Raw genomic sequence first — 17328 nt, 5'->3', positions numbered from 1 at the left:
CCCTCAGCCTGTCTGTACTCCCCACATGCTTCAAACGGACCACTATCGTCCCTGTCGGCCCAAGAACACCAAGGTCACCTGCTTGAATGACTACCGCCCGGTAGCACTGACCTCTGTGATCATGAAGTGCTTCGAGCGGCTAGTCAAATCATTCATCTGCTCCTTGCTGCCTCCCACCCTGGACCCTATGCAGTTTGCATACCGGTCCAACAGGTCTACAGACGATGCCATAGCCCTGACCACGCACACCGCCCTCACCCACCTGGACAAAGGGAATACATATGTGAGGATGCTGTTCATTGACTACAGTTCAGCATTCAATACCATCATCCCCTCCAGACTCCTCTCGAAGCTCGTAGACCTGGGACTAAGCATCTCCCTATGCAAATGGGTCTTCGACTTCCTGACGGGGAGGCCACAGGTGGTGAGAATCGGTGACCGCACCTCATCCACAGTCATCACCAACACAGGCACCACCCAGGGCTGTGTGCTCAGCCCCCTCCTGTTCTCCTTGTTCACGCATGACTGTGTAGCTACGCACAGCTCCAACCTCATTGTCAAGTTTGCTGATGACACAACCATTGTGGGCCTCATCACTGGCAATGATGAGTCAGCCTACAGAGAGGAGGTTGATACCCTGACTACATGGTGTCAGGATAATAGCCTCTCTCTCAACATCAGCAAGACAAAGGAGATGATTGTGGACTATAGGAGACGGCAGGTGGAGGAGCATGCACCCCTGCATATCAACGGTTCCGCAGTGGAAATGGTCAGCTGCTTCAGGTTCCTCGGGGTCAGTAACGACCTCACCTGGTCTGCTCACACAGACAAGGTGGTCAAAGCGGCCCGGAAGCGCCTCTTCTTCCTGAGGAGACTGGATTCAGTCATCCTCACCAATTTCTACAGATGTACAATAGAAAGCATCCTGACTGGGTGCATCACAGTGTGGTATGGGAGCTGCACAGCCAAGGACCGCAAGGCCCTACGTAGTGTGGTCAGGACTGCGGAGTTCATCATCGGTAGGGAGCTCCCAGCCCTGCAGGACACATACCGCACACGATGCCTCAGGAAAACTGGCAGGATCCTAAAGGACTGCTATCATCCAGCCTTCAGACTTTTCACCCTGCTGCCTTCTGGAAGGCAGTACCGTAGTATCCGGTCTCGCACACGCAGACTGGAGAACAGTTTCTTCCCGAGAGCCATCAGGCTGCTAAATGGACACTGACACACTATCGACACTTTTGCACTCGTCACTTACATACACTGTCACTTTCAAATTACTGCTTGTACTTACACTTACATACTGTCTCTTGCACTACAAATACATATTCATCAGAATTATTGCACTATCTGCTACTCCCATTTGTCTGTAGTTTAGTTTATTATATGTTACTATATGTGTATTATATGTTATATGTATATATGTTAGTATTATATGTATAGGTTGGTATGTGTTTTAGCATATTGTATTGTATATTTGTCTTGTATATTTAGTAAGGTTATTATATGTTATTACATGTAAATTATGTTCAGAGTACTTGTACAGAGTGTATGTCATGTTATGTTATGTTATATTATGTTTGCTATGTTATGGTAGGTTGGTAGGTTGTTGTGTGGTGCCTTGTCCTAAGAATTTCAGTGCCCAGTCTGACCCTGTGTCATTCTGTGCATCTGACAATAAAAGACTTGTAACTGTGTCAGGTAGTGGCCTGTGTGTGTGTGTGTGTGTGTGTGTGTGCGCGAGCGCTCCTGTGTGTGTGTGTGGCGGGCGCTCCTGTGTGTGTGTGTGTGTGTGTGTGTGGGCGGGCGCTCCTGTGTGTGTGTGTGTGTGTGTTTGTAGGCGGGCGCTCCTGTGTGTGTGTGTGTGTGTGTGTGTGTAGGCGGGCGCTCCTGTGTGTGTGTGTGTGTAGGCGGGCACTCCTGTGTGTGTGTGTGTGTGTGTGTGTGTGTGTGCACTCCTGTGTGTGTGTGTGTGTGCACTCCTGTGTGTGTGTGTGTGTGTGTGTGTAGGCGGGCGCTCCTGTGTGTCTGTGTGTGTGTGTGTGTGTGTGTGTAGGCGGGCGCTCCTCTGTGTGTGTGTGTGTGTGTGTGTGTAGGCGGGCGCTCCTCTGTGTGTGTGTGTGTGTGTGTGTGTGTGTGTGTGTGCGCTCCTGTGTGTGTGTGCTACTGTGTGTGTGTGTGTGTGTGTGCGCCCTACCGAGGCAATAGATGAGGCCGCTGGCCACCACCAGTCCTGCGCCCTCTCTGGCCGTCTGCATATCTCCCAGCATGCTCCACTGGTCAATGTTGGGGTCGTAACGCTCCATACTGGTGTGTCTTCGGCTGCCGTCAAAACCCCCCGCCACGTAGATCATGTCTGGGGGCAGATCACACACACACACACACACACACACACACACACACACACACACACACACACACACACACACACACACACACACACACACACACTGGCAGTTATTGCTATGTGTTGTAGCTGTGATAGTTGCTAACTCCTAACATCATAGAACACTTATTGTCTTTCCTCCAATGTCAGTTTTCACAGCAGTCAGTTGACTGGTATTACATTACCTCAGTTCTAACTGGCGTCAGTTGACTGGTACTACCTCAGTTCTAACTGGCGTCAGTTGACGGGTATTACCTCAGTTCTAACTGGCGTCAGTTGACTGGTATTATCTCAGTTCTAACTGGTGTCAGTTGACTGGTATGACCTCAGTTCTAACTGGCGTCAGTTGACTGGTATTATCTCAGTTCTAACTGGCGTCAGTTGACTGGTATTACCTCAGTTCTAACTGGCGTCAGTTGACTGGTATTACCTCAGTTCTAACTGGTGTCAGTTGACTGGTATGACCTCAGTTCTAACTGGTGTCAGTTGACTGGTATGACCTCAGTTCTAACTGGCGTCAGTTGACGGGTATTACCTCAGTTCTAACTGGCGTCAGTTGACTGGTATTACCTCAGTTCTAACTGGCGTCAGTTGACGGGTATTACCTCAGTTCTAACTGGCGTCAGTTGACTGGTATTACCTCAGTTCTCAAGACATGTCCAGTTAACACTAACCCTAACACCAACAGTTCCGCGTTACCAGTAATACTGCTTACGGTCCAGTTGCTACAGTTCTCAGCCTAGGCTAGTTCCCTAGTGTTCTTCCAGGTGATGTTAATCCTCACAGTTCTCAGTTTAGTTCTCACTGTTCCCCAATCCATTCTTGCTCTTCCTGGTTCAGTTCCCAGTAATGCCCAGTCAGGCTCCTATGGAGTTAGATTTGTTTCATAATTCACAAACAAACGAAACGCGATTCAAACAAACGAAACACGAGTCACAAACAAACAAAACGCGATTCAAACGAACGAAACGCGATTCACAAATGTATTTTGTGATTCACAAATAAATTACCCCATGACATTTGTTTGCAACCTGACGAACACGAGTTACAAATCCCTGCATTCGTCTGTGTGGATTTTTGGAACTTTCCTAATGCGTTTACAAATGCATTTTTTCTAAAAGATATTCTCTGCAGCCTATCAGATCTCTTCCGATTTTAGCCAATCACATTATAGTGTCTATGTGGACTACAAACCACCCGGCCGTCATAGTTATGGACATCGTCTCAGATCACGAGCAATAGCATCTGTTAGCTGCCCACTAAATGTTAGTGAAATATAGCTTGTTAATCTTATTAAACCGATTATCATACATGGTTGAATATTCTTGAGAATGGCAGGATCCATGTTTAGTCATTTTAAGTGTTTCCTAGGCTAACGTTTAGCAAGCTAGGCCTTGCTAACATGGATAGAGCTACGCTTGCTGCATATGTTTGCTCTCTAGCCACATCTTACATGGTTAAATTGTGTGGCATGTCAAAATAATAAAATTGTGTGGCAGTAGCTTGGTAGTTAAGCATCGGTAGCTAGAAATTGGTAATTTCATGCCCAATGTAAATTATAGCAGACATCTGAATGCTGGGATGGTCCATTCATTCGAATTTAGGCTAATATTCCGTAGAATTCTGAAGCACCTTATGTGTGTCTGTGCACTATGTATTTATTACCTTCTCATAGCCTGTCTCACCCTAGTATTGGCGGCATTAGGTATGGTAGGGGCCATAGTTACAGCCCTAACTATGCTCTCTGCTGCTCATCTCTCTGGCATTGGGGAAATATTCCTAGCTAGGGCTTGCACAAGAACATGTGCTGATGCCTCCACTTCACAGCCCCTGCTTTGTAAAAAAATAAATCGTTTTAATGATCTGCTCACTAAAGTCCCATGTAAGATGTTACCTGGCTAGAGACTAATTCAGCAAGCGTAGCTCTATCCATGTTAGCAAGGCCAATGTTATGTTAGACATTGACTAGCTAGCTTGCTAAACGTTAGCCTAGGGAACACTTAAAATGACTAAACATGGATCCTGCCATTCTCAAGAATATTCAACCACGTATGATAATCGGTTTAATAAGATTAACAAGCTACATTTCACTAACATTTGGCGAGCAGCTACCAGATGCCATTGCTCGTGATCTCGGACAATGTCCATAACCATGACGGGTGGTTTGTAGTCCACATAGACACTATAATGTGATTGGCTAAAAATGGAAGAGATCTGATAGGCTGCAGAGAATATCTTTTAGAAAAAATGCATTTGTGAATCTAAACGCGTTAGGAAAGTTCCAAAAATCCACACGGACGAATGCAGGGATTTGTAACTCGTGTTCGTCAGGTTGCAAACAAATGTCATGGGGTCATTTATTTGTGAATCACAAAATACATTTGTGAATCATGAAATACATTTGTGAATCGTGTTTCGTTTGTTTGTAAATCGCGGTTTGTTCGTTTGAATCGCGTTTCGTTTGTTTGTGACTCGCGTTTCGTTTGTTTGTGAATTATTAAACAAATCTAACTCCATAGGCTCCCTCTGCCCCCAGTACATGGATGTGTGAGTGTGTGTGAGAGAGTGAGAGAGAGAGTGTGTGTGTGTGTGTGTGTGTGTGTGTGTGTGAGAGAGTGTGTGTGTGTCCCGGCTCCTCTCACCTCCTAGTGTGGTGGCCCCTGCCAGTCCTCGGCGCACGTTCATGGTTGCCACGGTGTACCAGACCCCGTCCTCGTCTGCCGTGTAGTCCAGACACTCCACCGAGCTGAGCCGCGAGCGCCCGTCGTACCCGCCAATCACGTACACGCGGTCGTTAAGGGCAACCGTCGCCACGTAGCGCCGCTTACGGGCGATGTTCTGACAGAGGAAAAGTGTGTGAGAAAGCAATGAATGTGTGTGTGTGTGTGAGAGAGGGTGTGTGAGAGAGGGTGTGTGTGTGTGTGTGTGTGTGTGAGTGAGGGTGTGTGTGAGAAAGAGTGTGAGGTGCAGTAGTACTGTGCATCTTCCAGTGCATTAGACTTTATCAGGGGCGGCCCTAGCACATTTGGCGCTCTAGGCGAGCTTCACTCCTGGCGCAAATTGCGGTACAGCTGAACTTGAACTGATGTTTCGACTGAATGGCATTAACAAGGAACGTCACAAGTCACTGGCTAGCTAGCGTTAGCTAAGTAGCAAGATTACATACAATTCATTCGCTAAAGTTGACAATACAACACTTGGATTTTTACCAGTATTCCTCATTTGTTGACAAGTTGCCGTGTTTGGCTTCCTTAATGGGTGTCCTATGCAACGAGTAAGATATGTGTAGTGTTGTTGCACTGGCTATTGGCTTTATATGTGCGCCCCTATTTTAATCATGTCGTTTTTGTATAATGTAGAATAAATGGACATATCATTTTTGATATACCCGCCTCTGTAAAATCCTTAAAGAACTATCTGACAGGGAGTAGGAAAACTTGATAAGGTACATCTTTTCTTCTTAACTCCACTAAAGTGCCCGGGGCAATTCACGCATTCGTGAACGTTTTCTTATCTGGAATTCATTCTAGGCTATTTTTATTTAAGGATTTACCTTTCTCCTTGGCACGTTTCTCTTCTTCTTCCTTTCTTTTCTTCTTAAATTGCGCCCCGGATGGCTTTTGCCTCTTCATTATTTCGTTCTTCAAAGTTTCTTGAACACACACACACACTCTAACCAAACGTCTCACTGTGCTAGCATGTTCAGACAACACCAAGGACGTACGTACCCCTTCCGTTTTCGATTTTTGGCTCATTTTACCCTAATGTTAGATTTATTTATTTTATGTCAAAATATTGGTTGGAGATATAGAAGGGGGCGCAAAAAAAAAAAACTGTCCAGCAAAACAAAAACACAATTCTTTTTTTTTTTTTTTGTGCCCCCCTCTGAGTGGCGCCCTAGGCGACCGCCTATACCGCCTGTAGGAAAAACCGCCCCTGGACTTTATGAACAATATATATAATGAGAACGAAATATAAAGTCTAATGCACTGAAGGATGCACAGTAGGGGGTCACCCTCACCCGGCCTAGAGTCACTCATGCCAATCATGTGGGGTTGGGTGGCACTCATGCCCTGATATGGGGTCACTCATGCCAATCATGTGGGGTTGGGGGTCACTCATGCCCTGCTATGGGGTCACTCATGCCAATCATGTGGGGTTGGGGGTCACTCATGCCAATCATGTGGGGTTGGGTGGCACTCATGCCAATCATGTGGGGTTGGGGGTCACTCATGCCCTGCTATGGGGTCACTCATGCCAATCATGTGGGGTTGGGGGTCACTCATGCCAATCATGTGGGGTTGGGTGGCACTCATGCCAATCATGTGGGGTTGGGTGGCACTCATGCCAATCATGTGGGGCTGGGTGGCACTCATGCCCTGCTATGGGGTCACTCATGCCAATCATGTGGGGTTGGCAGCTGGGATGTTTTGTATGTGCAGCTCTGATTCTGAAAAGGAATTCAATTCATGAGTGACACAACGAGGGGGCATGATTGACCCCCTAACAAGCGGCCAACTCTGGGCTGGGGCTGGGTCAGGGATGAGGGTCAGGGTGTGTGTGTGTGTGAGAGAGAGAGTGTGTGCGTGCGTGCGTGTTTGTGTGTGTGTGTGTGTGAGAGAGAGTGTGTGCATGTGTGTGTGTGTGTGTGAGAGAGAGAGAGTGTGTGTGTGCATGTGTGTGTGTGAGAGAGAGAGTGTGTGCATGCGTGTGTGCGTGTGTGTGTGTGTGTGTGTGTGTGTGTGTGTGAGAGAGAGTGTGTGTGTGCATGCTTATGTGTGTGTGTGTCCTGCTGGCTTGGAGGGTGGAGGCACTCACAGGCAGGAAGCTCCACTCCTGTGTTTTGGGGTCGTACTTCTCCACCACGTCTATGGGGGACTGCTGACTGCCAAAGCCCCCGATCACCAGCAGCACCTCCTTAGCACCTACAGGGAGACACACACACACCACACACACACACACACACACACACAGACACACAGACACAGACATAAAGGTTAAAGGTGAGTCTCACCTATGTATGCCTGTGTGTGGGGTTAAAGTTTAAAGGTTAAAAGTGAGAGCCTGACCTTGGCGTGTCTGTGTGTGGGGTTAAAGGTTGAAGGTGAGAGCCTGACCTAGGCGTGCCTGTGTGTGGGGTTAAAGTTTAAAGGGTAAAGGTGAGAGCCTGACCTAGGCGTGCCTGTGTCCGGGGTCCCTGCATCTCGCTTCTCAGCTCAGGCCGCAGGTGGAACTTCTTGGCTTCGTCAACCAGATCTCTACACGGCAGACTGCAGCGAATCAGGGGCTATAAAACACCAACACACACACAGAACAACATGATTTCAAACACACACACACAGAACAACATGTTACACACTCACATACACCAGTGCATCACTCTGGCACTCTGAGCAGGCTCCTATTGAATCATTATGTGGGTGTGGACGGCTCCCCTCATCAGGAGTGGTGGTCAAGCTTGATCTGCAGCCTGGCAGGAGGGTGAGTGTGTGTGTGTGTGTGTGCGCGTGTGTGAGTGTGTATCATCTTTAGTTCTTTAGTTTCTTGTCTATGATTGCTAAGCAGGGCAGTTTGACTGTTTTTGAATAAAGGGGTGTGGAGAACGATCGTGCTGCAGTTGCAGTCTGGACTATGGCAGACGGGTTTGGACATTAGCCTGTCTATTCATGATGTGTGTGTGTGTGTGTGTGTGTGTGTGTGTGTGTGTGTGTGTGTGTGTGTGTGTGTATGTGTGTGAGTGTGTATATGTATGTGAGTGTGTGTGTGTGTGTGTGTGTGTGTGTGTGTGTGTGTGTATTGGTGTATATGTGATTTGGACATTAACCTGTTTATTCATGATGAATATGTGTATGTATATGTGTGTGTGAGAGAGTGCGAGTGTGTGCAAGTGTGTGTGTGTGTGTGTGTGTGTGCGTCTCACCTCAGACGGGTAGGATTTGGACATTAACCTGACTATTCATGAGGAATTTAGCTACCTGCCCTCCATCCAAATGCCCACCCCAGAATTACATCTTGGCAACAGTCAAACTGATTTGAAAACATGCGTGTGTGTGTGTACGTGTGTGTATACAGTGGGGAAAATAAGTATTTGAACCCCTGCCGATTTCGCAAGTTGCAAAGAAGAAATACTTATTTGCCGCGATCAAAAGCAAATCAATTCATAACTGTTATAAAATTTTTGTTGATATTCTGTCTCTCACCATTACAATTATAGATCACGCATTTCTTTGCAAGTGGCAAAACTTGTGAAATCGGCAGAGGGTCAAATACTTATTTTCCCCACTGTATGTGTATGTGTGCGTGTGTGTGGGTATGTGTGCGTGTGTGTGTATGTGTAGGTATGTGTGCTTGTGTATGTGTGTCTATGTGTGTGTCTATGTGCGTGCGTGCGTGTGAGTGTGTGTGTGTGGGTATGTGTGCGGGTATGTGTGCGTGTATGTGTGCTTATGTGTGCTTGTGTATGTGTGTGTCTATGTGTGTATGTGTGTGCGTGCCTGCGTGCGTGCGTCTCACCTCAGCGTCGATGACGTCGGTGATGTAGCGCGGTGTGAGCAGAGGCATGCGGACATGTTCCAGCATGTGGGACAGAAACGGCTCCCTCTCCTTATGGCTGTGCTTCACCCAGTTCACTACGGCCTCAAACACAGGCTCCTCAGAGTCCACCTACACACACACACACGCACACACACACAGGCACACACACACACACGCACACCACATATACACACACACACACACACACGCGCAGACACACGCAGACACACACACACACACACACACACACACAGACACCGTTATCTCGTGCTCTGATGGCGAGTCATGCTCTTTTCTGCATCAACATTCCAGCCCTGGGGCACAGAGACGCACAGTCATGTATACGTGTGTGTGTGTGTGTATAGAGACAGAGATACGTGTGTGTGTGTGTGTGTGTGTGTGTGTGTGTGTGTGTGTGTGGTGGGGGGGGATTAAATGGGATAAGTGTGTGTGTGTGTGTAGAGACAGAGATATGTGTGTGTGTGTGTGTGTGTTTGTTTGTGTGTGTGTGTTGTGATGGCCCAGCCGGTGAGCAGTGCCCCACATGGCTAAGTACAGCCAAACGAAGGCAATCAAGAGGCATGGTGTTGGATGGGCGGTACTACCCCAGAGGATTCTCACAGAGCGCTCACAGGGTTCCGTCGGAATGCGTTGTGCCAACGGATGGCGGCGGAGGAGCCTGGCGCATGGGGTTGTGCTGATACCAGAGACGTTATAGTGAGATTGACAGGTCAACAAACCAATCACGCCACTAGCAAGCTGTTAGTCAGTAGCAGTAGTAGCATGCTAACATTAGATAGGATTTGCGAGGTGTCTGTCACCTATCAGACGTATTTTTCAGTTACAATAAAGGGGTTTTTACATTGTACAGTGTCTATTTCTCGCTAACTTTTAAAAAATCTAAGCAAAAAAAAGTCAAACAAACAACATTTAGGTACAAATACGACAATCTACGGAGTTTGGTCCGCCATCTTTTTTTTTTGAGCTTCCCGCTTCTCAGACGTTAGCATAAACGCGATCTGATTGGCTAGCGCCTGTGCTGTCAGTTATGCATGAAAGACAATTTGATTGGCTGACGCATGTGTTGCCTCTCGACAACTCCTGCAGCAAGCAACGCATGAAACGCAACGCAACAGAACCCAACGGAGCCACAATTCAGTTCGGCAAAGGATGACGTCACCCCATTCAAAGTGAATGGGGATGCGTCAACCTCGCCGGATCAACGCATTCCAACGTGTACGTGTGAGTCCACTGTCATAGGGAACTCCTCCCCACCCAGGTGTCTCTGGTTGTCCCTCACAGGTGCACTGAATCAATCAGCCAATCAGGAGCCTTTTTAACCTCAACCAGAGGATACAGAAGCCAGACTTGAGCTACTGAGGAGTTTTCCAAGCCAGTTTTAGGGTAAGAGGCCCGCGGCCAGCCCTTTGTATTGTTGAAGAGGAATAATCGCTGTCTCTCTCTCTCTCTTGCCTCAGAAAGAGCCCGACGGAGCCCCTGACGCCAACTGCCAGGCCGGTGAAGCTTTTTGAGTTACCTTTTTGAGTTACCTTTGTGCTCCCCCTCCCTTCTCCCCCTTAGTTTATAAAATAAACTCCTAAATTCTATTCACCGCAACTCCTGTGTCTGACTGCTCTTTTCCAGTTTGTGTACCCACTGTTTGCCCTTGTAAGGCCAGGCTCCCACAGTGTGTGTGTGTGTGTATAGAGACAGAGAGAAGTGTGTGTGTGTGTGTGTCTGTTTGTATAGACAGAGATACGTGTGTGTGTGTGTGTGTGTGTGTGTGTGTGTGTGTGTGTGCATAGAGACAGAGATAAGTGTGTGTGTGTTACGACCCCCTGCGTCCCTGCAGACATTGCAGTGGCCATGTGTGGCCTGCAGGCAACAGTGGGGATGACGAGCGTCATTGATGGACTGATTATCTACACCTGGGAGGTGTGGAGTATAAAGGACCAGTGGACACCTGTCTCTTTCTCTCGAGCTGGCATGCAGCGTTGGACGTATAACCCTAGACACATCGCCTTTGAATAATAAATTGTATGGACTAAATAAATACGCGTAACTTTTGTAGAAAACCGTTGTTGTCTGCCTCCAATGTTATTGTTTCGGCCGGAACGTAACAGTGTGTGTATAGAGACAGAGATACGTGTGTGTGTGTATAGAGACGGAGATACGTGTGTGTGTGTGTGTGTGTGTGTATATAGAGACAGAGATACGTGTGTGTGTGTGTGTGTGTGTGTATAGAGACGGAGATATGTGTGTGTGTGTGTGTGTGTGTGTGTGTGTGTGTGTGTGTATAGACAGAGATACCTGGATCTCGTCACACTTGATGAGCTTCTCCACCTCGTCCTGGCTGAGCAGCATGAACTCCTCGTGCTGCACCACCTCGCTGAAGTGCTTCTGGGAGAAGAGCTCGGCCGCCGTCATCAGCTCCAGGCAGTTGTGCATCTCGGCAAAGTCCCGGATGCCCAGACAGTTCGTCGGGTCCAGCTGGCTGTTCAGGAAGTCACAGCAGGCCCTCTTGACCCCTGCCAAAGGTCAGGGTTTGAAAAGGTCACAGAAGGGTTTGGGGTGATAGCTCAGACAGTAACATCCAGCAGGTCGACCCTGTGTGTGTGTGTGTGTGTGTGTGACCCATAGCAATCAGCTGATTCTGGCCCAGTCCAGAGCCACAGGCCTCTTCTCTCTCCCCTTCAGGACAGCAGACACTGGGCCCTCAAGCAGCCACACACATGCAGACACATGCAGCCACACACACACACACACACACGCAACCACTGAGCCCTCAAGCAGCCACACACAATGGGCTGCGGCCTACAGAGCCCTGCTGTCAGAAACAGCACTGAAACAACAGCCCATTCCCCACTGCCCAGCTAACTACTGACACTGGCCTAATCTGGCTCTGATCTGGCTCTAATCTGGCTCTAATCTGGCCCTGATCTGGCTCTGATCCGGCTTTGATCTGGCTCTAATCTGTTAAATAACATTAACAATAGCAATAGCAATAATAATAATAGAACCAGGTCATGTGTGGGGGTTCTGGTGGAACCAGGTCATGTGTGGGGGTTCTAGTGCACATGCTGAATCACTCTGTGTGCCAGTGCATCTTCATGTACTTACTGAGAGGTTTTATCAGATCCGTAACGCTGGACAGATATCAATGGCTCACAGATTACAGATTACATAGCACTAAAGCTGTGTTAGTGATATGACATTACATGGGTGTTTGTACTGAAGTGTTCATGCATGCTAACTAAGGTGTGATGGTCCAGTCACACAGAGAGAAGGCAGAGGCTGTGAACTGTGACACAACGCTCCACTAACAGGAAGAGAGGGGTCCGACTGTGGAAGTGTCATTTCCTGTCTCTGCAGCAGGCACACACCAATCTGATCATCTACCCAGAGCAGACCTCACACGAAACACCACACACACACACACACACACACACACACACACACACACACACACACACACACACACACACACACACACACACACACACACACACACACACACACACACACACACACACACACACACACACACACACATCATCTCCCCAGAGCAGACCTCACATGGGCCGAAACACCACTTCCGCTCTCAAGGGCATGTGTGTCAAAATATGAGGGTAAATGTTTAGATATAAGTGCATGTACTGATAAGGAAGCAATTGTGTGTGTATATGTGTGTGTGTGTGTATATACAGTGGGGAAAATAAGTATTTGACCCCCTGCCGATTTCGCAAGTTTGGCCACTTGCAAAGAAATGTGTGATCTATAATTGTAATGGTAGGTCTATTTTAACAGTGAGAGACAGAATATCAACAAAAACATCCAGAAAACTGCATTTTATAACAGTTATGAATTGATTTGCATTTGTCACGGAAAATAAGTATTTGAACCCCTAGCAAAACATGACTTAGTACTTGGTGGAATAACCCTTGTTGGCAAGCACAGACGTCAGAAGTTTCTTGTAGTTGGTCACCAGGTTTACACACATCTCAGGAGGGATTTTGGTCCACTCCTCTTTGCAGGTCTACAATCTTATCTCTGACGTCCTTGGACAACTCTTTGGTCTTGCCAATGGTGGTGAGGTTGAAGGTGTGAAGTATGATTCTTTGGACCGGTTTCTTTTATACACGTCACCAGTTGAGATCAGGTGTACCTTGTTAGGCCTAATGAGGACTAATCTGTGTGCTTCTTGGGCACATAACTGGTCTGTGGGAGCCAGAATTCTTGCTGTTTGGTAGGGGTTCAAATACTTATTTTCCGCAACAAATGCAAATCAATTTATAACTGTTATAAAATGCAATTTTCTGGATGTTTTTGTTGATATTCTGTCTCTCACTGTTGAAATAGACCTACCATTACAATTATAGATCACACATTTCTTTGCAAGTGGCCAAACTTGCGAAATCGGCAGGGGGTCAAATACTTATTTTCCCCACTGTGTATATATATATATCTATATGTGTGTGTGTGTACCATTGAGTTGTGCTCCTGTGAGTATGAGTATCTGCTAATATTTTTAGTATTTATGAGTGTGTGTGTGTGTGTGTGTGCATCTTTGTGAGTGTTCCCCTGTAAGCTGCACCAGAGATGTGACCGAGTGTTGAGTATTTGTGTGTGTGCGTGTGCGTGTTCACCTTTGAGCTGCAACAGACACGCGGCAGGCAGCAGCTCCTGCACATTCTCCACGGTAACCAGCACCGTCTCCGTGTACACAAAGTCCAGGAGGATCTCCATGGTGATCGCAGTCAGACCCTGGATATCCACATATGACTTCCCTTTTTCTGAGAGCTACGCAGAGAAACAAAGAGCATACAGCACATTACAACACAAACACATACACACACACTAACACGCACAGGAAAACACACAAGCGAACACACACACAAGCGAACACACACACACTGGGCCTCTGTAGTGTGTGTCCAGCAAGGCTAGTGCAGGAGGAAACCTCACCGAGAGGGCTCAGTGATCATGAGCGCCCCCCAGTGCTGACTTTATACATTGCAGTTCTCCAAGCCTATTTCCAATGTTGTTCTCCCCCAAACGCATGAAACAAATATACTCTATAATGAAAGGGTGCCACACCACGCTTGAACACTGTGTAAATCCAAACCCACTCACACAGGCACACACGCCAGGCCATGCACAGGGGGCTCCAGGGGATGGATATTCATCAGGGACATTCATGGAGCTTCACATGGAAGAATCAATGTGTTGCACCACAGACTCGCATAGCATCTAAATGCTAAAGCACACATTTTAACTAGTGTAAACCATTACAACACTACAACTCATCATAATACACTCGCCCTATGACATCTGACTTACCCAGTCCTCTAACAGGAAGAGAGTGGGAGGAGAGACACAGAGAGAGAGAGAGGGAGGAGAAAGGCTTCAAGAGAGAGAGAGAGAGAGAGAGAGAGGAAGAGAGAGAGAGAGAGAGGAAGAGAGAGATCAACAGTGTACGAGGAGAGAGAGAGAGAGAGAGAGAGGGAGAGAGAGAGAGAGATCAACAGTGTACGAGAGAGAGAGAGAGAGAGATGCTGAGAGCACACAAATCAAGCAGATGGAGAGCAATAGATTCTGAGAAAGAGAATGAATGTGTGTGTGTGTGTGTGTGAGTGGATATGTATGTATGTGTATGTGTGTGTGTGTGTGTGTGTGTGTGTGTGTGGATAGGTATGCGTGTGTGAGTGTGTAGGCCTGTGTGTATGTGCATATGAGAGAGTGTATACATGTGTGTTTGTGTGTGTGTGTTTCCAGGCCGTGTGCTTAGTGCTGTTGTCATGGTGACCCCTGCAGAGCATCATTACCTCGCTGGTAAACATGGCGCAGAAGTAGTCACTGCAGGCTGCCAGGACGATGCGGTGCGCAGGGAAGTCAGTGTTGTCCACGCGCAGCGTTATGTCACACAGCGTGTTACTCTTCCGCAGAGCATTCATGGCGTTCAGGATGGACTTGGCATGCGAATTTGTCATGATGTCTTTGGGAGCCATGGCGACAGCGGTAGGGGTCGCCAGGGTGGCTCTAGGATCTCAGCAGGACAGGAAGGAATCTGGGAGCGAAGCAGCCAATGAGAAACCAGCCTTCACTTACCTATAGGGGAGGACAACAACACTGCATTTAAACACCAGAAGCCTTGCCCCGTTATTGGAACTGAAAAATACGTCTGAGGGGATTTGCGAGGTGTCTGAGTCAGCTATCTAATGTTAGCATGCTACTACCCACAAGGTAAACAGCATGGGTTGGACCAATCATAGCCCTTCGGTCTCCATGGTCTCTGCGTCATTTAGATGGATAGTTACAAAATTTGGGAGGTGCACGTCAGGCCACGGAGAGGTGCTCAGAGAGGGTTTGCAACGACGGAGAGGGCTCTGCGTGTCTGCGTAAACGGCCGACCATAAATCAGGCTTAAAAACACACACACACACACACACACACACAGGACTACAATAACACACAGCAGCACACATACAGGACTACAATAACACACAGCACACATACAGGACTACAACAACACACAGCACACATACAGGACTACAACAACACACAGCACACATACAGGACTGCTACAATAACACACAGCACACATACAGGACTGCTACAATAACACACACAGCACACATACAGGACTGAGTCAGCCTACATCCTCATATTATCTGGGTCACTGAAGAATATGCAACGGCACAAAACGGCTCAGCCTAGGCCAACATTCAGACACATACAGGACTACAATATCACACAGCCTGCTCTCCTTCCAGCTCAGCCTAGGTCAACATTCAGTCCATCAACACCGCCCTCAAGTCAAACAGCTGTGTTCAGGTGCACTAGCAGAACACTGGCAGTCTATCCTGGGTCTCTGACACGTAAAAAAACACAGGCCTTTGCTCGTCTGGTTGTACTATTCTGCCATCCACTCCCGGCATAACTGAAATCCTGTGCCAAACTTACATCATGACTACTGGAGCTCGTGTTCTGTGCAACTTGCCTCCTTGCTCGACGGGTGTTGGGAAAGGTCGGAGAGGAGCCGGTCGCGAAAGCGACATTCAGTGTCATGAGTCGCGCAGCTACAGTGTCGTTACTCCAGAAGCGCTACGATAACCGGCGTGCCTCTGGAGCCGAGACAGAATTGAAGGGTAGCTAGCTGCCCTAGCTGGCGAGGCATTACGTTACCACACACGCGTAGGCTGTGAACTGATCTGACTGGGCTGGTGAGAGCGCACAGCTAACCTGCTGCTGACAATGTCTTGTCAGTCACTGTAAAACTGAGAGAAAAACTCAAGAGACACCTTCACACGTGACTCTTACAGCACAAATACATTAAACTAGAATAGTACTGAGGTGGCTAGCCAACATGCTAACTTGCGTAAACCACCAACACTACTGGTTTTAGTGTGTTTGGCTAACTGGCTAGCTAGCAAGCTGACTCAGTGGTTAGTGAGCAAAGGGAATGCAACCTAAGCAACTGGAAAACACAATGTACGCATGAAACATTTGAAAGGCCCACACTGATAATGTTAATGTCTGAGCTACTTCTCTGCAGCATAGCTTCTAGCTTTGACCCACCGCTAATTACGGTGAAGACGCTCAGGGATTTGAGGCTACTCCTGCCCACGATGGCGCTTCATACTCCGGCAACAACCCTTCACTTCAGCGGCTGTGGTGTCGGGTGGTCAGGCTGACCCCTTGGGACAATCGGGTCGTAGCGCTTGCCAGGCTGTGAGAGAAAATAATTTCAACCGCTGTACCACTCTCGCTTGAATAACAGCAAAGATGTATCCTGGAGTCTCGCTAACTCGCATACACTAGAGTCAGGTACAAGCGACTCCAAGGAAAACATACCAACGTCATCAGCAGCGCGCTCGCGCGATTCCCGACATTCGAGAACGCGCACCGCGTTCCTTCCCGTCAAAAAGAAACATTGTTGCAAAGTCACTAAAACAAACAACTACAAAGGAAAACATGGAATGTATGACAAGTGAATGGTTCGGGTTATAAATCGTATTGAATGATGAAGGTATTTAATCGTATTGTATATATAAAATATTTAATTTAGATTTTTTTTTTACTAATTACACCTGCAAAGTCTACATTGTGAAGGTGACATTATCACATTATGATTTACTAATGATACAAAAATTAAAATCTATCCTCACCTGACAGAGACTCGAATCTGGCCCAGACCCAGCCATTTCAGCCTACTTCATCACCTCACCCTCCTCCATCAGTTCACCCTACTCCATCACCTCACCTCACCCTCCTCCATCAGATCACCTCATCTGTAAGACAGCTTTGGCCTGATCCAGCCTCATCTGGTTCTCATGAGGTCCATATCCGCTCGTGAGACAGCTGGAGTCTGGTTCTCATGAGGTCCATATCTGCTCGTGAGACAGCTG

General features: G+C 47.6%; 1 protein-coding gene across 1 annotated transcript in view; it reads right to left on the bottom strand.

The window, feature by feature from the left end:
* The window catches only part of LOC105902195 (kelch-like protein 12), an 18987-nt gene extending 2135 nt beyond the window's left edge, over positions 1-16852 (bottom strand). Inside the window, exons 1-10 of the mRNA XM_031566838.2 lie at positions 16775-16852; positions 16499-16649; positions 14746-15028; positions 13567-13720; positions 11231-11448; positions 8900-9049; positions 7559-7673; positions 7205-7311; positions 5029-5224; positions 2198-2356 (exon numbers count right to left, since the gene is read on the bottom strand). Of these exons, the coding sequence (XP_031422698.1) occupies positions 2198-2356; positions 5029-5224; positions 7205-7311; positions 7559-7673; positions 8900-9049; positions 11231-11448; positions 13567-13720; positions 14746-14928 (1282 nt within the window). The 5' untranslated portion in view covers positions 14929-15028; positions 16499-16649; positions 16775-16852. The remainder of the gene's footprint in view (positions 1-2197; positions 2357-5028; positions 5225-7204; positions 7312-7558; positions 7674-8899; positions 9050-11230; positions 11449-13566; positions 13721-14745; positions 15029-16498; positions 16650-16774) is intronic.
* Between the last annotated feature and the right edge of the window lie 476 nt (positions 16853-17328).

The sequence above is a fragment of the Clupea harengus genome, chromosome 4 (genome assembly GCF_900700415.2).
Source record: "Clupea harengus chromosome 4, Ch_v2.0.2, whole genome shotgun sequence".
Lineage (NCBI taxonomy): Eukaryota > Metazoa > Chordata > Actinopteri > Clupeiformes > Clupeidae > Clupea > Clupea harengus.
Note: the sequence above shows the minus strand (reverse complement) of the source record. Positions and strands in the feature narration are given on the sequence as shown.